Source organism: Oncorhynchus mykiss, chromosome 23 (assembly GCF_057628025.1).
Source record: "Oncorhynchus mykiss isolate SJ-2025 chromosome 23, ASM5762802v1, whole genome shotgun sequence".
In the NCBI taxonomy this organism is placed as follows: Eukaryota; Metazoa; Chordata; class Actinopteri; order Salmoniformes; family Salmonidae; genus Oncorhynchus; species Oncorhynchus mykiss.
The window spans coordinates 27,872,051-27,882,136 of record NC_143044.1 but is presented as its reverse complement, the minus strand read 5'-3'; the positions used below and the strand labels follow the sequence as shown (position 1 = coordinate 27,882,136).

Genomic DNA, 10,086 nt, shown 5'->3' with positions numbered 1-10,086 from the left:
AAACACCTGGCGACCATGTCGGCGTGCACTGGCCCGTCACAGGAGTTGCTAGAGCGCGATGGGACAAGGACATCCCTGCCGGCCAAACCCTCTCCTAACCCGGACGATGCTGGGCCAATTGTGCGCCGCCCCATGGGTCTCCTAGTCGCGACCGGCTGCGACAGAGCCTGGACTCGAACCAGGATCTCTAGTGGAACAGCTAGCATTGTGATGCAGTGCCTTAGACCACTGTGCCACCCGGGAGGCTGACAGACTATTTTTTTACACGCTTTTCAGCACTTGCCAGTCCCGTTCTGTGAGCTTGTGTGGCCTACCACTTTGTGGCTGAGCCGTTGTTGTTTCTAGACGTTTCCACTTCACAATAACAGCGCTTACAGTTGACCAGGGCATACATTGATGAACTGACTTGTTGGAAAGGTGGCATCCTAAGACTGTGCCACGTTGAAAGTCACTGAGTAAGGCCATTCTACTGCCAATGTTTGTCTATGGAGATTGCATGGCTGTGTGCTCACTTTTATACACCTGTCAGCAACGGGTGTGGCTAAAATTGCCGAATCCACTAATTTGAAGGGGTGTCCATATACTTCTGTGTTTATAGTGTATAATCAAACACTCTCTGTGGTAAACGAAGCTTCTGGCAGTTTCTGAAGCCAATGTGCCATGTTGAATATATTTTCTTCCAATGAATTTCGCTCTAGCATTTGAACAGTTTTGGTTATAAGCTATTATGACCCCATTTCTGAAACATAAGACTCTCTTGAGCATGGCTTTCTGTTCCCCTCTGATCACGGGCCGTGTTAGAAGGGAGTGTCAAACAAAAAACGCAATTCGGCCCCGATAAGAATATAATTTGCCCTCAGAAAAGCCTCAATTCGTCAGGGCATGGACTCGACAAGGTGTCGAATGCGTTCCACAGTGATGCTGGCCCATGTTGACTCCAATGTTTCCCACAGTTTTGTCAAGTTGGCTGGATGTCCTTTGGGTTGTGGACCATTCTTGATACACATGGCGGGGAAACTGTTGTGTGAAAAACCCAGCAGCGTTGCAGTTCTTGACACAAACCGGTGCACCTGGCACCTATCCTAAGGCGATTTAAATATTTTGTGTTGCCCATTCAGTCTCTGAATGGCACACACACAATCCATAAACTTCTGTTATGAGTGTGGGAACTTCCTGCCTCTACCAAGCTGCAGGAGACAGTCTTCTGGTCCCACAGCGAGGAAAGAGAGGAAGAATGCATCAGAGGTTGAGGTTGAATTTCATGACGAGTGATTTCTGGGGTAGTGTTAAGTGCGGAGGTGGAGGCATTGAAGTTGAAGATTCCCAGTGTTTGTGACGCCTGCCATTTGGTGCGACCCAGACCTGGTAGTGAGCGTGGGGAAGTGAAGGAGTCACTGTCAGTTTTTAGACAACGAAGTCATGTTAGGATATATTAAGTTATCCTGTTTAGAGTTTTTGAGCCGAACCCACTGCAGTGTTTCAGGTTCCACTTGTATGGTCAGTTGCAGCAGTGTGTTCCAAGCAGGACATTCCAAGATGTGATAGTGTGCAGGAGGGCATGGGACAGATGAATGTGATGTTTTGGTGGGACAAGTTGTGTGTGTGTCAACTGTAGGAGTGCCCATGTAGCTGGGGATAGGAAGTGTGTGTTGTGAGAGAGGCAGGTTGAGGTGGTCAGAGTAGTACAGAAGTTGTCATATGCTACGGGAGTGAAGAAAACAGGAGGATAGGTTAAGGGTGAGGGATCCTGAGAGGATGACCTTGAATAGTAGATATGTGTAGCACAGAGGGATAGGTTAACAAGTGATATATGCTTCAGTAAGGTTGTATTCTTAGTGTTCATACAGTGCATTCTGAAAGTATCCAGACCGCTTGACATTTTACACATTTTGTTACGTTAGTCTTATTCTAAAATGTATTATTGTTTTTTTCCCCTCAATATCCCATAATGGCGAAGCAAAAACAGGTTTTTATAAATTTTCGAAAATGTATTCCATTTAAAAAAAAAAAACAATCACATTTACATAAGTATTCAGACCCTTTACTTTGTCGAAGCACCTTAGGCAGCAATTACAGCCTCGAGTCTTCTTGTGTATGACGCTACAAGCTTGGCACACCTGTATTTGGGGAGTTTCTCCCTTCTCTGCATATCTTCTCAAGCTCTCTCAACTTGGATGTGGAGCGTTGCTGCACAGCTATTTTCAGGTCTCTCCAGAGATGTTCAAATGGGTTCAAGTCTGGGCTCTGGCTGGGCTACTCAAGGACATTCAGAGACTTGTCCCAAAGCCACTCCTGCGTTGTCTTGCCTGTGTGCTTAGGGTCGTTGTCCTGTTGGAAGGTGAACCTTCGCCCCAGTCTGCCTTTTGGCACCTAAAGGATTAGATGCAGTGGAGGATTAGATACCGTTCCATTTATTCCTCCTATAGTTCCTCCCACCAGCCTCCTCTGTTTAGGTGGTAGGGTAAAAAAATAAAAATAAAAATCATTGTGTGGATCAAAATATAATGGCTTTATACCCCAGTCTAGTTGGTGGCGGTAATGCAACATACATTGGATGCCATCTGCCGTTAAACCTCACCGAAGAAGAAGGGTTGGGTCCAGTGGTAGCAAAGATTTCTAACTAACCCAAGATAGTTCATCTGTGTCGTTTACAGTGGAAGCAAATGAAGCATTGTGGGCAGAACAAGCAAGGAGGTGGGTAAAGCGAATCACGAACTATCGAGATCCTATTGGCGCGTTGTAGCATATATTTGCATATTTCCATTAAGGAACGCCTCCTCTGTGAAGTGCGTGTGTACACAAACTAATTTCGACCGTGCACTCCTAAACAGCAATTTTAAAAAATAATTTGGGAAAAAGTGTAAAGTATATAAACCTTAGTGCACTGTGTTCGTAACACATTTTAGTTTGGGAACATAAAAATGAATTGAGATCAGATGTTTCATCGATTAGAAAATTAGCAGAACGTTGGACCAGTTTAGCCGACTTCCATCCATTCCAACGACCCGCGACTGGACTTCCTCTCACCACCATGTTTGGTGGTGAAAAAAACATTATTCACAGATGCGTCAGATTTATGGCCCTTGTGAGGTGTCTGGGTTACCCCTTCAGTCTGTGGTGCTGATAGTAGTTTCAGCATCCAAGGAGGCGGGGTAAGGAATGGAACAGCGGAAGATTCAAAATGGACGAAAACGTAAGGTAGGCATATCATCTAACAATTGTGACCGCCAAACAGTTTGCACTGTGCATGATAACAACATAATTACACTCATTATGTGGACATGACTGTTGCTATCTCTCAGATACGCCTAACGTTACTCAACCGGCTGGAGAGAGAGATTTTACTAGCAACTAGCTAGCTAACTTCCCTAGCCATCTAGCTAGCTACGTTCGTTACTATCCAGCTACATACTTGATCGTTATAATGGGTTTGCAAATTGGTACTTGCAAGACTTAGTTGCTTGTTGGCTCTTTGACACATCAGACCTGAACATTATTTTTAGGTAACATTAAGTAGTTAATTAGCTACTAAACAATAACAACCAGACTATTTGTCTCCACTCTCTCCCCTCCCACCCCGGATGGACCGTGTGCAGTGTAGTGAACTCTCAGGACCCTGCACCACAGCTGGTCATCTTCAACCCAGACTTCTTTGTGGAGCGTCTGAAACATGAGCGTCCCCAGGTGTTCACCGAGCTGGTCCTCAGTAACATCACCAGGCTCATAGACCTGCCAGGGGATGAGTTTGCCCAGCTCACAGGAGAGGCAGACCCCAGACTGCCCACAGCACACACAGGCTTCCTACGCTCTTTCAACTTCCTCAAACGCAAAGGTGAATTAACCATAATGTTGTGTACTCTACACACACACACATACACACTGAGGTCTTTGTGTAGTTTGCAGTCTGTGCATTTCAAATGTGTAGTGAATGGACAGCACAGGACATCTTTTTTTGTGGTGATTTCCAGATAAAGGAGTGGTGTTTGGTGCTCCTCTGACGGAGGAGGGCATAGCACAGATCCACCAGCTGATTGAATACCTCAGCAAGAGTGAGTTCTACAGTTATCCCATCTTTACAAGTTCACCTTTCAGCCTGCATCTAGAAAGAAACATAATTTGCTTTCAACGTTTTGTAGAAGTGTTCTAATTTTACCAGTTCATGTCCTATTTCTGTCCTCAAAATCCTGGCAGGAGCACCTAATAGGCGTTCTGTGTGTTATTTTCTGGCCCAGTCTGTCTAGTGTTAATATCTCGTCTTTAAGTCTGAGCGCTGAATGAGTGAGTAGGTATGAGCTCATGGTCTATTTCCTGCTCTAGTGATGTCAACGTCTGAAAGTGGACACTGGGATAGAGCAGGGGAGTCAATAATTCATCTGAAAACACTTTACTCTCCTTTTTTCTGTTTCTGTCTGTTCTCTCCTCTATTTTGCATTTCTGTTTGCTCCCCCCCATTCACTCGCCACTGCTTCTCTCACTCTCATACACCTAATAATCTCTTCCCCTTATCTCTATCCATCTGTAATCCCTCTCTCTCAGATCTCCATGTGGAGGGGTTGTTCCGTGTGCCAGGCCACAGCCTGCGGCAGGCGGCCCTGCGAGAGATGTTGAACGCCGGGACAGAGATAGACCTGGAGACTGGGGACTTCCATCCTAATGATGCTGCCACCCTGCTTAAAGCATTCCTAGGAGAGCTGCCTGAACCCCTACTCACACACAGACACTACCACGCCTATCTGAAGATAGCAGGTAACATACACAACAAGCCATATAACCTAAATATACACGAGTACACCCCCTCCCCTTGCCCTTAGAACAGCCTTAATTTGTTTGGGCAAGGACTCTACAAGGTGTTGAAAGCATTCCACAGGAATGCTGGCCAATGTTGACTCCAATGCTTCCCACGGTTTTTTCAAGTTGGCGGAGTGTCCTTTGGGTGGGGGCCTGTTCTTGATAAACACAGGAAACTGTTGAGTGGAAAAACCAAGCCGCGTTGCAGTTCTTGACACAAACCGGTGTGTCTACTACCATACCCAGTTCAAAGGCACTTAAATCTTTTTATCTTGCCCATTTACCCTCTGAATGGCACACATGCACAATCCATGTCTTAATTGTCTCAACGTTTTAAAATCCTTTAACCTGTCTCCTCTTCATCTACACTGATTTGAAGTGGATTTAACAAGTGACATCAATAAGGGATCATAGCTTTCACCTGGTTCACCTGTCATGGACAGAGCAGTTGTTCTTAATGTTTTGTATGCTCAGTGTAAGTGTTAAATTTTAAACTATTTGTGGATGCAAGTCTGCCAAAAACCAAACGTTATGAAAATAGGGGTGATTATCTCCAGAGCTGACCCAGTTTGATGAGAAGGGGAACAAGACTTCAGTGCCGGATAAGGAACGTCAGATCGAGACCTTCCAGCTGCTGTTCATGCTGCTGCCTCCAGCCAACTACAGTCTGCTCAAACTGCTCTTGGACCTGCTCTACCACACCGCTCGCAACCAGCACAACAACAAGATGTCTGCCATCAACCTGGCCACCATGGTGGCTCCACACATCATCTGGCCCAAACATGTACGTCTTGTTCAAACCAAAGTTTATTGGTTGTGTACACAGTTTAGTAGATGTTATAGTGGGTGCAGTGAAATGCTTATGTTACTAGCTCCTAACAATGCAGTAAAATGTCAAACCAGACAATTACTTTCTCTCTCCCTCCCCCTCACCATTCCTCTCTCCCATTAGTTGATTATTGTTGTTTCTTCTCATTAGTATTGTGTGTCTTTTCCAGGTGCAAGCCAGTGACCTCCAGGGGAATATTAAGAAGCTAAACAACTCTGTGGCTTTCCTCATCAAGCACTCACAGAAACTCTTCAGGGTGAAAATTGACTGGCTAGCATTCATTCTCCAGTAGCCATTTTTAATCAATATCCCTATTCATTACCCTCCCCTCTGTCGCACTCAATCATCTGGGTTCTGGAACAATAACTGTCTGGGGATTTTCACCTGAGTCAATACTGTGTCTGCGTCAGTCAATCATTTCACATGTCAATCACAGTTTGGTCGCCTGAAACCTGTGAGTTTTGTTTGTCTAAACAATGACAAAGGTGGTAATTGTCTGTGTTTTTCCTCAAGGCTCCTGCGTATGTCAAAGAACTCGCCCGCATGCATTTTAAAGGATCAACCACCTCCCAGTTTACGGTGAGTACACTACAGAAACTCTGTCTAGTTGATTTCCATCACTATTTGACTGTTGGGCAACCTAAATCGATCGTGTCTTCTATCAGGGAATATCTCAAACTCAGCGAAGACCTGTTATCAATTCACTCCTCTCCTCCCTACCAGGATGGCCTGGCTCTGTGTGGTGTGGGTGCTCACCCCTCCCCCTCTAAGAGGGCTGGTGGGGCTGTGACGAGTACAGACGGGACCACCAGCAGTAACACACACACTGAGCTGGCCCTCAGAGAGCTTTACCAACAGGTCAGCAGCATGCCTGAGTCTGCCAAGAAGAAGAAACTCATCAGACAGGTGGGACACACACATGCCTACACCTGTATTTGCATAATGTGCAGAAATAATGAGTGTTTGGCCAAAAGGGTGGCAGGTAGCCTAGCGGTTAAGAGCGTTGGGCCAGTAACCGAGAGGTCGCTGGGTCAGTAACCGAGAGGTCGCTGGGTCAATTCCCTGAGCCGACTAGGTGAAAAATCTGCCAACGTGCCCTTGAGCAAGGTACTTAATTCTAATTGTTCCACGGTCACCATCAATAATGGCTATTCGCTGGCCGTGACCCCACTCAAGGTTTCTCGGGGAGTGGAATATGCAAAAACAAAAACATTTCACATGCATATACTACACACTTGTGAAATAGGATAAATGTACAGACCCACCTAATTATTAGCATTATTATTAAGACTTTCACTGTTTTTGTGTGTTGTGTAGTTTGCTAAGCAGATCCCTGGGACGCCATTGAGTGACCAACAGACACTGTACTCGAATAGGAAACATCGCCGCTCACGCTCCTTTGGCGGAATCCGGGTATCATCCATTATTTAAAATAATAGCTAAATGTTCTGTCAATCCCAGGAAGATGTTAGACAGGATGTGTGATTTTTGAGAGCTATGTTTGTGTGTGTACCAGAGGAGAGCGTTAGGTACCCAGGGCCCGGTGGAGAAGTCTAGCAGTAGCCTGGTGACTCCAGGACCCAGCAGCTCAGCAGACAGACAGGAGAAGGAGGACAGCAGCTTTGGATGGGTAAGTACTATACATCTCCATAGCTGAATCACTGTATGTGTGCGTAATAGGAACGGTATAGTGAAGTGTTACTTTGTCTCAGGTTCAAACCAAACAAATGAAACTGTCTGTTTGCCTGGTTAGCATCATGATTCACAGCTATAAACCTGTCACCAGTGGGTGACTGCGTCGTTCTCCCCATTTACTAATATGATAATAATGGTAGAATATGGTCATAATATGGTAATTTAGAGTGACATATATGCAGGGCTCCAACCCACAGTCCTGGTGAGCCAGTTAAACCATGACTACTGCGTTGTGGTATGGATGGAGTGTATTACCATTAGCTCACCAACCAGTGGCTAACCACAGGGCAAACTCCCTCCCTAAACTCTCCCCAATGGGGTTTATTTGAGTGACATTGTCGGATGGGTTTGGCGCCAAGGTTAAGTAGAACGGACTCTGAAATACATGAGGTTGTTCTCTCTCTTTTCTCAGGATTCCTCGTCTCTTAAAAGGATGTGCTTCTCGCCAACGCAGGAGACGTCGGTCTAGCAGTCAGCTCAGCTCATCCACAACTTTCTCCTCTCACTCTCAAAAACATTTCTCTAACTTGGTTTTAAAATGAATCTTTTAACAAACAGGGAGACACCCTGAGAGAGTTAAACAGTCAAGTCATTTACAAGCCAAATAATGTGTTGTCTTAAAAGCAGTAGAACCATGTAGACCAGTGAATTAGTTTTCATCTCTTCCTTGTTCTGTTTGGAAAGACACAACACATGTACACCTCGGTCATTCTGGTCAAGTAGGAGTTAGAATGACTAGAAAAACCAGTGAGAACCAATTGAAAACCCACATTTTTGTGGTTTAAACTTTTGCATGTGTTTTGAGTTAGTTACTACTGTGTAGAGCATGCCATGTGGACAAACATTGTCTCGGGTAGGTAGAAGTAAGCTGGATCTATAGGGGGTTTGTGCTGGTTTGTAGTAAACGTTTAAGCTAAGCAAAGTGTTTTGAGTGCCTTAAAATTATATTAGCAAAGTAGTAAAGTTAATGTGTGATGCATTATATTGAATTGAATCTTTATTTAAGCCTAAGTCCCATTTGAGATAGTTTAATGTATTCCAGTTGGTGTGACTGTGGAGGCAGTAGCATCGTCTAATGTGTTCAGACTGAGCAGAGATGAGTGTGAAAGAAAGATAGAGGGAGAGGTGAGTGAGAGTAAAGTCTTGGAACATGGTATGTAGGGCTATGACTGGTTTTCCTGGTCTGGTCATGTGTTAAGGAAAACCTAGTAGATGTGAATGAGACCGTAGGAGTAGCTAATGGTCTGCTGTTATTACAATGTGTGTGAACTCACTGTTGCTTTGTTTGGGAGTGTTTCTGTAGCCACGGTCTTAATCTGTCAACACTGATTTATTTTTATTTTTTCTCTTTTTTTCTGTCTCTCTTTAAATACTTTTTTCATTTTTACTGTGTTTGTATTTTTTACTTTTTTTTCTGAGACTACAACCAAAATGTGTATTAATGGTATTATTTTTTATCCGCTTATGTTTTATGCAATATCTGTCCTTTTTGATACTGTTACAGAAAAGTTTTTCTATGCAATCTGTTACAATATTTGTTATTTAATATCACATGTTTTTATCCATGGCCTATCTGCATTGGTTCTGTTTATAGCTATTTTCAAAACCAGTCAGACATTGAGTGCTGAATCCTGACAAGATTCAACCATATCTTCACACAAATTCTCTACCAACAATAATTTTTTATTTTTACGGAAATGTGAATAATTTACATCTGTTTCACGATTTCCTTTTTCTAGTGGCAACATTAACTTAACATTTCAGTGTCGGCGGCATTTCCATTCTACTGATCTGACTATTGAGCATCAGAATTATGTCTGTCAAGCTGTTTCAATGTGAATGTGCTACACTTACAACAGCACGTCTGTCATTATTGGCGCTACTGTGAAGCTATGCAACAAACTGCCATTAAAATACAATGAAACAAACATCTTTATTTCCTTTGTGGTCAAATAATTTATTTATTTAACTAGGCAAGTCAGTTAAGAACACATTTTTATTTACAATGACGGCCAAACCCTCCCCTAACCTGGACGACTGGGCCAATTGTGCGCCGCCTTATGGGACTCCCGATCACGGCCGGTTGTGATTCAGCTCGGGGACTCTACAGGGTCTGTAGTGACGCCACTCGGGAGAACTTATTGGTTGTGTGAAATATTGATAATCAATAGCGTTGCTACTGGGAATCTATGCAACAAACCGCTGTTCAAAGACAATGAAACGAACATCTTTATTTCCTTTGTGGTAAAATGTGTTATTGGTTGTGTGGAATATTGATAAAAGAGGCAATGTTTTAAACTGATACGATGTCATGCTGAAGATTGACTGTGATTGAAGATTTTATAACATAGCAAGGTTTTATGTACATGTTTGAACATTTAATTAATTCACAGGTATTTGGTGAATATTTAGTTCTCTTTGATTTTGTCTGCTTAACTGACTGGAACTAGTGACCGGTCTGCAGTGACCGAGTGTAGTTTAGTTTTAACCACAAGATGGAGCACTTGAGATGCAAATGCTCAGCCTTTTGTAAAGATGCCCTGAAATCACTTTAGTAGATGTTTAGTGTTAAATCTTTTCTCACAATTATTTTTCAGCTTGGAAACGTGTAGAATTTTACTTTGTTATAACTGAGATGTTCCGAAAAAGGGAATGTACATTTCAATAAGAGTGTTTATCTTGTCCCTGGTAGTTTATGAAAGTGTGATATCATACACTTTCCTTACATTCCAGGAGCAAAAGTCTAAATTAAAATGCATCTATTTTTGTCTGCA

At 43.4% G+C, this 10,086-nt stretch overlaps 1 protein-coding gene across 1 annotated transcript; it reads left to right on the top strand.

Annotated features, from left to right (window-relative positions):
* Nucleotides 1–2,581: 2,581 nt before the first annotated feature.
* On the top strand, nt 2,582–9,240 carry LOC110502678 (rho GTPase-activating protein 19). Its single transcript, XM_021580903.3, has 11 exons — nt 2,582–3,198; nt 3,597–3,832; nt 3,969–4,049; nt 4,537–4,746; nt 5,346–5,572; nt 5,787–5,873; nt 6,131–6,196; nt 6,341–6,523; nt 6,935–7,030; nt 7,134–7,247; nt 7,725–9,240. Exons 1-11 carry the CDS (start codon nt 3,182–3,184, stop codon nt 7,779–7,781), a joined length of 1,374 nt encoding a protein of 457 aa, XP_021436578.3. The 5' UTR covers nt 2,582–3,181; the 3' UTR covers nt 7,782–9,240.
* The last annotated feature ends 846 nt before the right edge of the window (nt 9,241–10,086 follow it).

Bases quoted from the DNA above. Each gene is read 5' to 3' on its own strand.
- LOC110502678 (XM_021580903.3), top strand. The intron at 3,833-3,968 runs GTGAATTAACCA...GGTGATTTCCAG, and splicing joins CAACTTCCTCAAACGCAAAG to ATAAAGGAGTGGTGTTTGGT. The intron at 7,248-7,724 runs GTAAGTACTATA...CTCTTTTCTCAG, and splicing joins AGGACAGCAGCTTTGGATGG to GATTCCTCGTCTCTTAAAAG.